The 17055-nt window shown below is 33.0% G+C and overlaps 1 protein-coding gene across 5 annotated transcripts in view; it reads right to left on the reverse strand.

Annotated features, from left to right (window-relative positions):
* Positions 1-16163, reverse strand: part of Fas2 (Fasciclin 2) — an 88583-nt gene extending 72420 nt beyond the window's left edge. For 4 of the 5 annotated variants that reach the window (XM_053752551.2, XM_053752550.2, XM_053752549.2 and 1 more), the window contains exon 1: positions 15720-15931. In XM_053752551.2, the coding sequence (XP_053608526.1) occupies positions 15720-15786 (67 nt within the window). In that variant the 5' untranslated portion in view covers positions 15787-15931. Of the gene's footprint in view, positions 1-15719 lie in introns of all 5 variants that reach the window. The other variant, XM_053752552.2, reaches the window with a different exon arrangement.
* Between the last annotated feature and the right edge of the window lie 892 nt (positions 16164-17055).

The following is a 17055-nucleotide window of genomic DNA, read 5'->3' on the forward strand; positions in this document are numbered from 1 at the left end:
TATTATTATAAAGTTTTAGATATTTTTGTAAAACACATTTTATTGCTGATTTAAAAAAATACATTCTATTGCAATTTTAGTTTTATTAGAGCATTTGTTTATACAACTTGCTAAACCATAAACTGTTACAAAATAAAACTACACATTACTAAGTACACTCCATATTAATATTGACAGTTTGTTTGCGGTAATACAAAAATAATTACTAAATTAATTTCCCGATGGATTGTAAAGTTAACAGCGGTAATCGTCCAACAAATTAACTATCAATTTTCCGCCGAACTAACTTCCCGATTTTAATTAATTCGTGTAATCATACTAATTAACAAATATAAATATTTTTACTGGTTTTCTACTTCACTCTACTGGTTTCACTCTACTGGTTTTCTTTCCGTTTTTTTATTAACTCCATCCATCAAAACTCACCAAGTTTTTCCTTTCTTTCTTTATTCTTACGCGAAGAACACTATTGTAGGGCCTGGCGACTTGACCTAGTCGCCACAATGTCGCTAAATCAATAAATAATTTAGTCTAACCCAGTTCTATTTCTATTCAAGTTTCACAAGAGGTTTCTGACAATTTCAGCAAAATTTCACATAAACGCTAAGTTTTTCTTAACATTACACATACAAAGCTTTATGAAGAATAATAATATTTTTAACATAGTTATTACATATTATAACAAATGTTATCAAATCTAAGAATATAAGTATAAATTAATGCAAAATGAGACGAGATAAAAAAGTTAGCTTTTTACTCTTAAGATTAATGAGCCGTAAAAACAATTATGAAGACGGTGTTTCCAAACTAAACGTAGCAAATTTGGTATGTTCAACAAAATTAATTATACCTTACAGTAGATTGCAAACATTAATCAATTATTTAGCGAAAAGCTCTGATTCGCAGCTAATTTTCAAATCTCCTCTGAACACCTAATTAATTATTTTTATTTGGTTTGTGTTTTAATAAACGACTAATCAAATTTGGCCTGCATGTATTCTCCTGTAGTATAGTCAACAGTTAATCTACTCAAATTCATCGCCAATTCTTTACTATTACCTCCACAAAGTGTTATTGTTGACTAGCGTGGAAGACATGTCATAAATGATTTGGTTTGATTTCATATTACACTTTTCTTTAACTTGTACCACACTACAAGCTCTACTATTTTAATATCCTGTTTAAAAATTTCCCCAAACTACTAAACATGATTAAAGTTATACTCAATAATTACTCGTACATAGCCTCAGTACAGGTTTAATACAAATACTGAAGTTAGTTTATTATTCTTTGAGACAAACAAATTTACCTTTAAGCGTAGTTTGTTAACTTCATAAGTTATTGAAGAACTCACTACAAAGTTATACTGGTAGAACCTTCATTTTTAAGAGTCAGGACATCAAACTATCCAAATATATGTATATGTATATTGGAATTAATCCTTACATATTATAAAAAGAAACCGTGTCGCGTATGTCTGTCTGTAAGAATGCGATAAACGCAAAATCTTTATTCAGGCAAAGCCGGGACGGGCCGCTAGTATATAATCTCTATAACCGACTTCAACCAGAAATACTTGGTTTAATAATTCAGCTGACTTATTTTAGTTCTAATTTCTGTTTGAGTTGCAACCGAGCCCCGTGGACAGATTAACTCTGAACTTCCTCCCTAATTTGTCAGTTTTGTCGTTAACGAACTTTTGTCGCCAACTTAGCTATTCACAGCTTGACTTGAAGACTGTGGCTTATAAAGGGTACATCTCCATTAGCTTTATATGTTTTTAAGTAAAACGGAGGACGTTAACGTGTCGTCACCGTGTTTACGATGTTTCAACGAGAAACCACAATTAGCTGCGTCCTGAAGAGGGAGCATCGAATTAAGACGACTGCACATTGACGCCAAATTCTCTTCAATTTAAGAGATACAGTTCCAAATATTTATCCCTTCCAGGGTGGACAGAGCTGATAGTATTATTTTTGCAACTATACAGCATTGCTAAAAGTCAATTGTATGTAAATGCAAAATGTAATGCTTTAAGTCAACCTTTTATATTTTACAAATTGTATTTTGCGCAATAAAGTATAAATAAATAGTGACAGGTTGCTATAACCCATCAATCAGTTTATGGCCTTTTCCCCTTATTGTGCATAAAATTTCGAAATATTAACCCTACAATAATATTTTTGTATGACAATGATTACTTAAGAAATAAAAGAATTTCTAAGACTTCGAAATTGCTAAGACTTTCCGACTAATTTAGAAATATATATTAACATGATGGAATCTTCTAATAAGTATAGTTACGACGACAGCGAGCTGATAACATTTTAAAATACTATTAAAATTCTAACAGGAAAAATCTGATAGTGAGTTAACTCCCTAATACAGAACAAGTAAAAATTGAGCGTTGTTAAAATAAACTCATTTTTATTTCACACATTGGTGTGTTTTTATGGTGTGTTGTCTGTTTAATGACTATCCACTATGTATTAGCACATCTGTTCTCATGACTCGTAGTGGGAACGACCTTTATATAAAAAAGGTAGCGGTTAACTTAAAAATGAAACAAAAAATTAGATTAAGGTTTGCTAATGTTTTTGCGAAATATGTAATTATGAGTGCTGGACTAAGACAAAAATTTCCCACAAATGATAAGTATTTGTAATTTCAACTTCGTAATAACATCGCATTTGAAATGACGACTTATTTTGATAGTGTTTTATTTTATTTTTTTATTTTTTGTAAACTTGTAGTCAACACAGGTATGTACATCCACGTAATAATTTTTCCCCGCAGCGGCCCGCGTTAATTTAGCACAACAACAGTTTTTTTTTTTTTCTGTGACGAATGTAGAATATGTTTTCGTAAAAATAACTATTGTTTCAGGAAGATCGCTTGAATTAATAAAGCGTGAAGACGTAACAGAAACTCAATTACAAATCAATAAGTAAACAGTTGGGATAACAATGTATTTTGTGCCGAATCGGTGGATAACAGAAGCCTAGAACTATTTATTTTTAGGCTTTTCCTACCTTTAAATTTTCAGGCGAACTGGGCTACACGTACAGTAAGTTTACATATCACAATTCACACTTACGCAATGAGTCACCTCTTAATAGTACTTTGGGCATTATTGACAGTAACAAGTAAAGCATCCGGTGTGGGTGTCATATCGGGTTGCTTTACAAACAAAGGGGACAATTAGGACAGCGAATTTGGTAGGAAGTCAAATGTTGATTATCCCGACTTTAATGGAGGCAGCTGTGACGAACGAGTTTATGGGAACTGATCAGGGTAATATAAAGTTACGTTATCTAAATATTTGTACAACAATGATACGTCCAAATGTCTATAAAAGTGAGCATTTTAAATTTAATTGATATGCTTGACGAACGTGATTTCAAAATCGAACACGCATAATCTGAAATTAGAACATTATTTACACATCTAACGAACACATTATTTATGGCCAATACCATTTCTTTTTTAATTCGTAAAGTAATTCTATTGGTTCAATTGACAAAGCTTGAGTAATAAGTCTGTATTGATAAACTAGATGTGTGTTCCGTTCATCATCAATCTCGTCAACATCTGTATCATTATCATGCACGATATAATTAACTACATAAAAAATTGCATTCACACTGTTATAGTTCAAAGAACGGTCAGTATCCTTGTGACCTTTGTTTAACGTATCTAACGTGAGCCGGACGTAATCAGGTCATGGGCACAGCTGAAAATAGCTGCCGTGAATTCGTGCACGAATTTAAGAGCCTTTTAAATTTTAAACAACTTATAAAACTTGTGTCTACATGCTATTACGATGGTAAATGATAGACTTCACTGAAGAATAGAAATTACAAGCTAAACGATTAATACTTATCGTTGCCTGCGGGAATTCACTATGGTCATTTCAGTGTAGTATAGTAAGCTGCTTGGAGATCGGTTTAGTAAAAAGCTGGTGTTGAAAATTGAATGGACACAAAAAGTACATGAGTATAAATTTTGGACATAGCCTAGTGGCTATCGATCGACCTAGTGTCTATCGGTTTAGTGACCGAGATCGATATCTATCTATCAACAATATTGATGTTGTATGCAGCGATGGCGTGGACACTACACATCACACGCGCAGTGTTAACAAACAACTATATGATTTAAAAACTCTCTAGGCCATCGTGAATGAGTATCAAAACATTGTAAGTAGTTAGTGATAAATCAGTTCAAAGCAAGTAGATACTAATATTGACGGTATCTATGATCAAACACGAAATTAACAAGATAACGCAGCTCAACTCAACTTGAAACCAGAAATCACAACTGAAACTATCGTTGTCTGCTTTACTCTTATTAATTCTAGTCTTAGTCTCTGAGTCTGAACGTTTGTTTCGTCGATGATACCTAACCGAAATTTCAAGGCATTATCGTTTATTATGCGCCCAGTAGTACCCTTATTTAGAATACAATTTATTTTATATTATACATGCTTTCAAATTTTCAATTTATGGCTATTAATACGCAGCAAAATTTGTCACAATTTTTGGTCCAACGATCAATTACTGAACCTTTCAAAAATCACTTAAAGCCAATTTAAAAAAAGGCAAGGTTCTTAATTAACCGCGATGGTTTTCTTGTCAATATTCAGACATCTTTACCGAACCAGATAAGTTTGCCAATCTTGTAAATAAACTAGGTACACAAATTTTTAAAATGATAATAATTCAATTTTATTGTAATGATTCATTTCATTCCTTCGTATCGACTAATTTGTTCCTGTTTTTTAAGTCTTAAGTAACAAGGCATCGTGAATTATAATCATCAATTTGCAGTAAGCGGTAAACATGTTTCCTTTGATCTCAGAAAACAGCCGCCCCGCAGACGGTTTCTTTAATCCCGTCAACAGAGAAATGAATGTTACGTCGTCTGAACATTACGAATATTACGCCGCATCGGTCATTTTAATGTGGGAAATGTTTGTACGAGTAGGTGTTAGCAACGCTTTGCTTCATTTAGGTAAAAGATAGAATAAAAGAAAGAAGAAAAGTGCCTAATTTTAAGTTTTAAAGACAACACTATATGCTAACATGTTCAGAAATGCTAACTAAACCATAATTTGTTGCCGGAATACACTTAAAAAAATTCATAAGTAGTAATTACTAAAATGAGAGTGAAATCTATATTTTAAACGAGACTATAATATAGTTTTCACTGTAATCTTCATTCAAGTCGATAAGGAAACTACGGGAGAGATAAAACCATGGTTATTATAAAGATATTACCCTCTTTACGCATTGAAAAAAAAGCAGTCAAAATTTACCTCGAATCTGGGTTAAAATCTCAAGATGTATATTTTACACCTTCTATTTTCTAGCCCTTATCATCCTACCAGACTATTGACTGATTGTAATAATAGATTGTTTAGAAATGTTATCGTTATTTATGAATCAGAAAACGAGTTCAGGAATAGATCCCAATAAATATATTTACACGTATCTCTTCGGAAACAATTCAACGATTGTAGATGGGTTCCTTTGCAATTTACACGACAATCAATTTATTCAAGGTTGTGATGTAATTAATTGTTTTTCTATTTACAGCAAATGGCACTTCAAGAAAATTACTCTGACTCTAAAATTTAAAATCAATTACAACTGCAATTATAGCGAAGTTGTTGGTCGAGATGAGTAATTATAGTAAAACAAAGTTACTGAAATGTTTGAAATAATTAATTAAAAATATAATTTAAATTTTAGTTATAATTTTGTAGATATATATCTAATGTTTCATTATAATATACGTTATATACGTTAGTGTATAATTATCTCGTGGATTAAAAGACAAAAAATGCCTGAACGGGATTGTGGTTTTCGACCACAGAAAATAAAATGTCATTTCAAACTTCGTAGACTTATTGCGGTTGAGATGATGATAAAATTTAATATTTCTTGAGATATAAAAAAGAGCTTAGATAATTTTTGATACGAATTGTCAAAAATATATTGACGTATTGTATTTTTTAGCCTATCTGAAAAAAAGATAAATAAATCAGAGATTTTATGTGAAATAGCTTTTTTCGGATTTAACTGTAAACGTTATTTTGAAACTTTTAGTGTAAAATTACTAACGCAAATGTTTGAAATTAGATCTGTCTTAATGTCGAAATGAGGACATGACTGACCAAAAATACACGAGTAACTTTATTAAAATACACGAGTAACTTTATTTCAGTGAAACGAGCGGGTTGACCAATTGAACACATTAATTTTAATACCAAAGGGCCCCATTAATATTCATGAAAACCTGACAAGCATGGGACTGGCTTATGGTGACAACTACTTTGAATATATCCTTAATTACTGTCACCTTTGTAATTAACGTCGTTATCGCTGTAGAGGGTATTCGCAATGTTGTTGTATAGTCTTATAACTAACCTAAAGTATAAACCAAATTCAATTATTTAATGTTATTAGCAAATACTCATATATTTAATATGAACTGTCGCACTGTTTAGAAGCTGATATTGAAGTTATAGATTGCCTAAGCACAGCTATTATAGCTTAGGTATATAATATACCTAAAACACACATTGGATGGTTAACTAGATACTATCGACATCAGATACCAAAACTCAACGTGTAAATAAACATTTACACGGAAAGCAAATAATATAACATTATAAAAGTCATTTTCTAAAGACTTAATTGGAAGATCTCAGGCGAAGCTAATGAAAAGAATTATCGTGAGAAAGTATAACTACTTTGTAAAAAAATCCCATGATGTCTAAGTATTTTGTCATTGTCGCTGTGTTTATTTTATATAAACGATAAATTTTATATGAACGAATGTAACATATTGCGCAGACCACGAGTGATGGGACAAGGGCTGATGACGATGCCAAACGAATTTGTTTAACGACATATTTCTTTGGATGACATCGTGGTGCTATCGCACTCAGCATCCATACGAATACTTAAATTACACTTATTAGAAAATAAATTTCATTTCGCATTTCTATGCAGATAGTTTCAAACTTTTGTGCAGCATGCAGGGAGCGCATAAACTACACCCAAACAGGTAGGGACTTGTTTAAAAACAATTTTGAAGTAAAACTTGTGGACTTGGGAGGTCATTAGCCTCGAATTAAGGCAGGGTAAGTCTGGGTCGAGTGGTTATCTTCTGGCGGTTAGCCAAAGTAGCGATTCGGTGGCGCTAGTATGAAAGTCATGGAACTCAGAAAGATTTGGTACATTCATCCTAATATCTATCACCGAGCAGAAAATGTAATATTAATTCATCATTTATGCATATACTCGTATATTATTTATGAAATTCGAAACAATAGTTACATAAAATAAAATTGATTGTTATAAAAGCTAAAAGTCATATTCTTTGCCTTCATAAATATCATCAGAACTAGATAATAATAAGGTAACAGTATTTTTCACAACTCGGACGTCAGTCATTTTATAGATAATACTATGTAGAAAACACGATGCATCATGAGCTAGGTTTCGTGTTCAACAATATTTCAAGCTATCGCAGACGCAAACAATAGTCGGAAAAATTCACCGACTTTTGAGAACATTTTCGCTCCACATTTCGCAGCTGATACCCATTCTCGGTTTTAGAGGAACATTGTTTGGAAATAACTTCACGCTTCAGACAAAAGACCATCTTTGTTTCTCACGTTAGGCAATTATAAAGCGTATCGCGTGTATTGCTTACGTTCAGGCTTTGACACGATCAGCTGACCTCGATGATGTGATTGTTTGACAGATCTGTCATTATACTTTCTTGTCCTTATGACCTTAATTCACCCATTGTAATGTTTTGCGGTTCTGCATGGTAAAACGCATTAAATAAGGTCTTGAGGTGAGTTTATAAAATTTTAAAAGAGTCGTGATATTTTAGAGTTGGCGTGGTATTTTAGGTTGGTATACAACAAATTCGACAGTTCTTTAAATAAAGTCAAAACAGATAATTTTTTCACATAAAATGCCTCAGCCACTGCTATTAAAAATTGAATATAAAAAATTATTAAGTAATTCTTAGAATATCTTAAATTAACGCGCCATGATATTTTTTATCAATATTTGCAACAAAAACGAACCAATTATGTACGGAATTTCACCATCTCCGGAAAATTGCGCACTTTTCATAATAAAAAGTTACTGCTCATCAAACATTTTGTTACGCATTTCAAGAAGCACAAACTTGCTGAAATCTAATGATTTCATTATATTGGTCCAATTTCTCTCGGAATAACATTATTACGCGGTTGAATTTGGCAGCAAAATACTAACTATTTTCCTTAGCCGGATTAATTTTAAACCGTTCAGTATATGTGTTACTTGTATTATGAGTTTGATCGCTTTATCAGAGCTCTTACGCACTGCTAGATTAGTAGAATCATGTCGAAGATCATTTGAGTGCACTTGTTTATGTCTTCTTCATAAATGTTATTGCTTCGATAATGGTTGGGTTATTAATTATTGACCGTTTGATATGCAAACCTAATCCACAAATTTATTAATACTACTTTTTATTTATTTTTACAAATATTTGTTGCACAATCACGTTTAATCCACTGAACAAATTTCAATTAAATTTGATACAGAGGTAGTATGTAAGCTGGAATAGCACTTAAGGTACTTTTTACCGATCTTATTAACTTGATTTCGAAATTTTAATTTTCCGAGATTTTTATGTATATTGAAATAATAGAATCATATCAAAAATGCAGGGCAAACCAAAACCAAGTAAAAAAATCTGATGTAACGGACTGTGCATCGCGGAACAAGCAATCTAGATGGAATATCGCAGAAAAACGTAAACCGAGCACAATTATATAGGAACAATGGTGAGAAGCTTCGAGAATAAAATTTGTGCCTTCGTGAGAGAATTAATGCAAATTGCATTTCTCCTGTTATGTGTTTCGCGAACTATCTTGCTGTTCCAGTCTGATTTGGCTCTATTGTGTTTGGGAGTCTTTTAAATGAATAAACGGAAAAATTAAGTTTCAATAACTTTGGACCTGAATTCTCTCTCTGTCATTATTTATTGAATTGTTTCTGCGTCTTATGATATCCGATAAATTCCTAAACATATGCATATATGTTAGTATGACCTACTTCGAGCTTTCGGCCGCGGCTGCGCCTGCGTTGTTTTTCCACGGAAATAGTCATTTTTCCGAGATGAATGGTACCCTATGTCCATCTTCGTACTTCAAACAACATAAGTTGGGTAGATAAAGCTTGAAGAGGTTACAAATAAACTTACTATTGCCTCTATAATATCAGTTGGGATTGAATCTTGCCAAACTTTGAACACGGAAACTTAGCACCCCGCTGCCTGATAAACATCATGTGAATACGTATGTAACTTCCAAGCATAGTTCGATACTAAATACCACATAAGTTTTACTGCCAAAGTGCAAGTTTATTACAGCGTATAAGTACGATTTCTAAATAACAATAATCCCCCATAAACTACAGGGGCTCCAGTAATGCACTCGCAAGAAATACGAAACGGATAGTAAATTTAATGTCACCGCAGTTTCGACCAACTTTGGTACGCAGTATGGAAATTTATGGTGAGAATTCACAAGAATTGTTTTAGCCAATTTCAGACACATGATTCGTCATGCAGTACAGTCCACATCACACCGACCTACAGAAATTCATTGCATATTCGCCACTATTGCTGTGGTATAAAGGTCCATGTATTGTATTTGTATATTCAGTAGATTGAACGGTGACACAAACAATTTGTACACTTCACACGCACATAACCCGGCTTTAGAAAATGATCCCCGATAACACAACAATAGTATCAAGTCGATAACTTCTTGCAATGACAGGTTCGGCTGGGCTCGAAAGCTCACAAGTTTTGTAAGGGAGAAACTTACAAACTGATAAATTTACTTTCGAAGAGTGTTTTCAACATCAATTCGCATATTATTCGATTCGTATTTGCGTATGGATCTGAAAATTGCGAAACACCGTTATATACATTTTCATTCTATTTATTCCTGTGTATAAAACTGTCTGAATAATATCCAATCTAGACGAATCAGATAGTAAAATTGAAAGCAAAACGTTTTGCGTTGCTTCTGCGTTTTGATCTTGATTTGCCATTTAGTTCGAAATAAACGACCTAGAAATTGTCGAATCAAGGAATACAGTAACAAAACGCAGTGGCATCGTGGACACAAAGAGCAAAGAGTGTGGGTTCAGCCGTCAAGGTCTGCTGGTCGCCGGCCGGTCCGCCACACTCTGTTTGTCAGACCAGCAAACCCGTTGGAAACTAACTTGGCAACTTGCTAAGTGTATACTTAGCAAGTAGGTAGGTGTAGGTATCTACAGATTGCAACTTGTGAACGTATTTTTATAAATATATTATTTTTTTGTTAAACCATTTTCAAAAATACAATTGGAATGACAGTATTCCATTTTTAACAATGAAAAGTGGTAGTAAATGAAACAACGCCAACAAAGCATTGAGTACATATCTCAAAACATTTTCATTAATTTACGAAGAAATTTTATTTTATTTCGTGCATTGTATCAATCATTTCAATTTATAGAGCCATAACGCATAAAAGTGCGTGACGTTTTTATGGTCGAGGCACGAATTGTCCAGTTTGGAGGCCAGGGAGCCAAATTCATTAAAGTTTACGTTTCAATAAAATGTACAATTGGGAAGTAGAAGATAGGTATAGAAGAATAGACTATTAGCAAACATATCAACTATTCTAGTATATCTTAGCATGTTTTTTTTCACACATTTTGTACTAATATGGTTATCTTCTTAATCACAATATGCTTTCATATTTAATGATTTATATGTGTTATTGTCATCTATTGCATATTTCTATCTGACCACTGCAACCTCAATTCAGTATGTTTGCAAACGCAAACATACTTAATTTTGATAGTATTTTTCCAGTTAGATAAATATTGGTCTTTTTATATCAGTATAAAATATCTGACTTTTGTACCCGAGAGCTTTACCTAAACAAGTATAAAATTAGATCGCTGTGTATTTAACTTGTCCTGAATCTGACCAACTACAAAATTAAACCTTGCAAATTAATCACAAAACAATTCTGTCCATTGACTATTGAGAACAATCTATGCGCACGCGACTCGTGCCTGTCTCCAATCAAATCAGAAGACGTGAAATGTAATGGACTTTCCAATGCCAAACTGTTTCGCAGTCATTCTTCTCGCTTTTCAACAAACTTACCAGGAAATATCCTCCATATTGACAGTTCTAGGAAGTTCCACGAAAGGGACATTAGAAATATGAAATTTTGTTACAAAGGAAAATATAAGAAATATGACAATTTCAGGTCGATAAATTATAACTGGGATCAGACGAATCAATTGTTCTTGGACTCCTGATACTGATATTAGTCTTCCAATCAAATTATTCATACAGTTTTACTGTTCAGGAAACAAAAATTATATTGAGACACAAGCAAGCGCCGATCGCCGTTATAATGAAGATTTAATTTAACACGATCGCAAAACAATAGTGCAAATAATTGGGACTTAGTACTATTGTGCAGCTAATGAAGATATAATTATCATGTTAAATTTGGCGATACTATGACGGCCGGCGTCGATCCAACAGACCATGAAAGATAAAAAATGGATGCCCCAAAATCAGAGTCGCACACCTATTTAAAAAAGTAAGCTTTCGCTAAATTATGTAGATAGCCATTCTTATACGCTATTACAATTACGTAAGTGTTACAAATCACCAATTTGGAGTCAAGACCGTGACTCGTGACTAATATTAGGCTTTAGGAGTTAACGGAGTTCAAATTTACTTAAGAACTGTGAAGATATGTAACGGTATTTAGTTGTTTAATGTAACATACACCACGCAGAATTTACTTAGGTATATCAATCAATACATAGAATGAAACAGTAAAAAAAGTTTGTTCATTTAATATATTTACAAAAAAATAATTCAGATAAAGAAACAGTAATAGAGTAAGAATTATAAAAAATGACTGTTTGTTTGTCTGTACGCTAATTTCCGGAGTTTTATTCAAATCTGGCCAATAGTTCCGGAACTACTAGACGAATCTGGGAGTCGTAAATTTTTACCGCCTTCACCACGTGGATATATGTATACCTCCACGTAGTGGTGGTAAAAACTTTGACTTAATTTTCGATAACGACGGATCATATATGTATAAAATCCGTCCAGCTGATTTGGCATAACTAAGTAACAAACATCCTCAATTTCGTATTTATAATTCACTGGAGTCATAGAGTCCAGGCGAATGAAGTCGCGGGCATCATCTAAAATGTAAATAAATCTTTGTTAAAACTTTTAGGACATCTAGGACAAGAACATAATAAATATTGATCTTCTAGATATTTCAATAAAAATTACAAGTCATACGTATCGTCGTATACATGAGTAGCGTGAATAAAACAGGACGTTAAACTTTTTAACGTTTTAATTGAATTGTGACAAATGACAACGTCAAATATACCAAATCCCATAGTAGCACAAATTCACTTTTGTACGAAACGAAACAGCGTCGATACCAATAGCCGGTACAGCGTGCTGAACCGGTCTAACGTGTTTGTTTGGTTGTCGGTTTATCAGTAACTCACTCGCTACTGGCAGTGATGGGCTGAAGGAAATGAGCTTCCTGGAAAACTCGGCAAAAACTGAAATCAGATTGACGATCTGAGGATATCCGATCGGAATATTTTACTAAGTTTTCTAATTCATGATAATTCTGGGCTGTCCTGGCATGCAGGTGAAATGAAATTTAAATTAAAGATGTCAAGATTAAGTAATAGTTTTTCTAAATGTTTACCTTACAAACATTTTATATGTGGAATTACTTAAATTTAATTACGTAATACGTATTCCTACATAATTGCCATCTACGACAAAAATATCAGTCATAGTGCCAAAAATTTTATTTTAATTAAAAAAAAATTAAGACTTTAATTTCGAGCAACTAATGTTGATACTTGACACATGGTAAGAATCAAATTCATTATACATCTGCGACGAAAAGACAATAAGTATGTTGGTACTATTGATTTTCCACTGATAAAAGCATACGCGTTACGCGAATAATAGCGAGTCGTATTAGTCTGGGGACTACCTCTTGATAAGATAAGCGGTTTATCATTGATGACATAGCCTAGATATGCAAGTTCAATCACGTCTTGTCACTGTTTATAAATACGATTTCCTGTTGCATTTATGTATAGTTCGAGATTCATATCGGGATATACAAATAGACTTATTATAACGGTTTTACCTAATACTAAAAAAGTTGACCCACTATTTTAGAAAATCTTGAGTCATATTATAAATATACTTACAAATATTTAATTTCCGGGCGCCATTTTGACTTTACATAAGTGCCTCTTATCAGTATCATTATTATAGGCCAGTTACTATTTTAAGTCAGATAAGTGCTTCAACTGGACATCGTAACTACCGAGCTTAACAGTAGATTACGCTGTCACGTAGAATAAAAAGTAGTAAAGTACGTGCTCATGTGTGAATCATCACGGACAACTGGCAACGTAACTTTGCATGATACTGTTAGAAAAAAGCCTATAATTCAGTTTTCTAAAGCGCATTAACGGTCCGTGATCACGTTATGATATAACCTCAAAGGCATCAAATTGCGAAATATTTTCCGATACATTTTTCTTTAATGACACAAGAGTTCGAAAAAAATTAATCTCTGACTTCAATACTATTTATGACTTATTTTATGATCACTTTAGGGCATCGGTAGAGGGACATAAATATCAGTATCATTCAATTATACTGCTGAAAAGTATTCTTAGTCGTTAAATACTCGTAAGTATCAACCCTATCCAGCGAATCAATCGCTTTATTAACGCTAATAACTATTTTCACTGTAACACAATTATGCTCTATCTGGTTATTTGCGAACAGGAAGCTGTAGCCACCAATAGTCTTGGTTCAAGTAGTTCCAATAGTTCCTGCTTTTGGAACTACGGGTAGTATTATTACCAGGAACTTGAAAACGTTTCCTTTGTGGGTATCCCATTTCAGTTTCTGAAAATGTGGTTATACATTTTCAGGATCTTGAAATGGAATATCCTATTTATTATATCTTATTGTTTATATAGCTTAAGTTTACGGTTGGTGGCTTTTGAAACCTCAATTCAAGAAGCGTAGTGAATATGTATCGTCATTTTAACATTTACTTGAATTGTGGATCGCTTGCTTATAGATAAAATCTTAACTATCACAAATATGACTGCCATTTCAGAGCTGAAGTCATTAAAACAAACGGTCTTGATATGGCCGTGGAAAGCCGTCAACAAACTATTACAGAAGTCTCAGAACGTTAACAGGCTTAAATTACTAAGGTTAATGACACAGCAGATGGTACGAATTCATGTAAATTGTATCTCAGACACATGTAGATCAATAGATAATACCTTCAATGGTTTTAGTTGAGCATATTATATCATTACTGAGCTACATGGTTCGATTGTGACGAATTAATCCTGTTTGTGTAGTATCAGTCCTCTGATCTTATTATAATTAACAGGTTTATGTTAATAACTTCGTTGTTAAGTTTTGTGCGCCGCCACCGAAATCTTAACTTGTTATAATGTATTTGTAAAAAATAGAGCTTACCGATCTCAGGTTCTTCAGAAGTTCTTTTTTTTTGTTTTAGTGTTTTTATCTATTCTTTGATAATGAGACAAAAATTTACTTTAACAGATTGATTTTATTGATCATCATTGAAAGGCTTTAAAAATAGCTTATAGAAGTCTCCTTTTATTCCCGATCGTGATATTAATACAATCCACTTACAATTAAAGGAAATTGAAACAGATTTCCGATTGATTGACTCGTCGGCATTCAGACGAGAAAGTAACGCACGGATGAGTTCAGAACAAATGTGGCAGAATTTGCGATTGTTCCAGGTAGCCGGCTTCTGTGGTAGACAATACCACCTGTTTGTCCGTATAACGGCTGACAACGGTTTTTGCACAACTAGGTCTTTACTTGTGGTCGTCACGTCCGAGGCGAACTGCTCAATCTTTTAATTGTTTCACTTCTAAAAGTAGGTGAACTTTCAATGGAACTGTCGAATTGTTTTTTTTGTATTTGTAAATTTGCTCGGAATAGGTACCAATTTGTCAAAACAATATTTGCTGCTATTAACACACATTTTCAAATTCATGAATATTTTCTATATAAGACACGAGACGATTATTATATGTATACTAGCGACTTCTCCCGGCTTTGCATGAGGGCACTAATGTATGTATAAACTGTCTGTTATTTAGACAATTTATTTGGGAATAAATTGTCATTGTAAATTGCATCAAAATCCTTTGCGTACTTTATTTTTTAAATATGTTTTCATAAAATAAGAATAATAACAAAATAAAAAGTATCTATATTAGAAACTTTGTGAAAACAGGTAAAAGCAAAAATTATCTTGTAATGATTAAAGCACGACCTAACCTATAAGGATCTTGTATGAATCATACCTAACGTCATGTGTGTTGCCAACCGTATGAGTAAACTTACACTATAACGTATATTTTAATACCGACAGATATCAAGAATTACAAAGAACAAAATATAAAAGCAATGGAACGACATGAACTTAGTAAATAATATCTATATCTTATTGTTTTAAATATTTTAAACCAGACTGGTTTAAAAATTACCTGTAACAGTCGCCAACAAAACCACCAACGCCACTACACCTGTCGCTCTTCCGCGCTGGGGCCTCATCTTGTCTCTTTTCAACACGCTATGCGTCCTTTTAAAAAACAAAAACAACCTTTCAAACTCAGCTTCTGCAACGAACGTGTCTTTTGTTTAAAAACAAACAAATTCACTCGCGTATTTGTCACACCTTCGCGTACTCTATCGTCCGATAAAGATAATGAAGTAATCACAACTTGCACAAGAAATGTCTTTAACGTGAAAAATTCCGCACGAATAATGTTTTTACAAGTAGTTCAGCAAAGAACATCGTGATGTAAGTTCAATGTTTACTCATAGAATAAGAATCTTCTGAATGTGAAGTAATAAACTTGTTTCGTGTAGCGTGCACCGAGCTAAAATGCGGGTAACGCACGTCCGTCCCCAACTAGGCGCAAGGCGGTACTGTCGCGACGATCGCGACACGCTCCCATAGTGGGAGAAAATGGAACTAGGAAGCGTCGGCGTACTAGAGTACAACCGAGTACAACCAAGTTTGTATAGTTGCATTGCAAGACATCATGCAAGGACCAAGATTGGCTTTGTGCAGTTTAGTGTTTATTAACAAATTTCATGTACTAAGGTACCTATATGAGATTTTTCTTGTTACATAGGTAATAAGCACCGACTTATGTTGTGGTAATAAGTATTAGGTTACTTACCAGTAACTGGGACGTGGATCACGATAGGTACCATGTAATTATTTCGAAAATCGAGTGAGCATTGTATTCAGTTAAAAGTTCTAGTTAAAGTTATTTTCGAAGAATAAGTTCGATAAATGTTTTTAAAAATACTTCATTAGATAATGTCTAAAATTATATAATAAATAATATCGAAAAAAGAGAACTAAATATTTTTTTCTGCTTCTTCCACTTGGAAACAAAATGAACCTTTGTCTTAGACATAAAAGTCTTCCCACACTGTTAGTCCATACTGTCGGTTGAAATATTTATAGCTCCCAACTCGTCATTTGCATAATGTATAAATAATTACTTTCATAAAAATAGCTTGCTTTTATTTACTCTATTTGGTAAAAGTATTTTTTTAAGTTAGATGTAACCTATAAATAATATTTTAAACACTTAATTTTTAAAATACAATACGCATATGTTATTATAATTATATTATATAGTAGTATATCATTTTAATTAGTTTTTAAATACATTCAAGTCCTGCGCATCATTTTGCATAATAAAAATTCATAATGACAAGTCATTTCCAACATGAAGTATTATTTTATGGAATAAATGGAATGGAATCAATTATGTAATTACTAATTAGCCTATAAGTTTTTCT

Source organism: Plodia interpunctella, chromosome 12 (assembly GCF_027563975.2).
Source record: "Plodia interpunctella isolate USDA-ARS_2022_Savannah chromosome 12, ilPloInte3.2, whole genome shotgun sequence".
Classification (NCBI taxonomy): Eukaryota; Metazoa; Arthropoda; class Insecta; order Lepidoptera; family Pyralidae; genus Plodia; species Plodia interpunctella.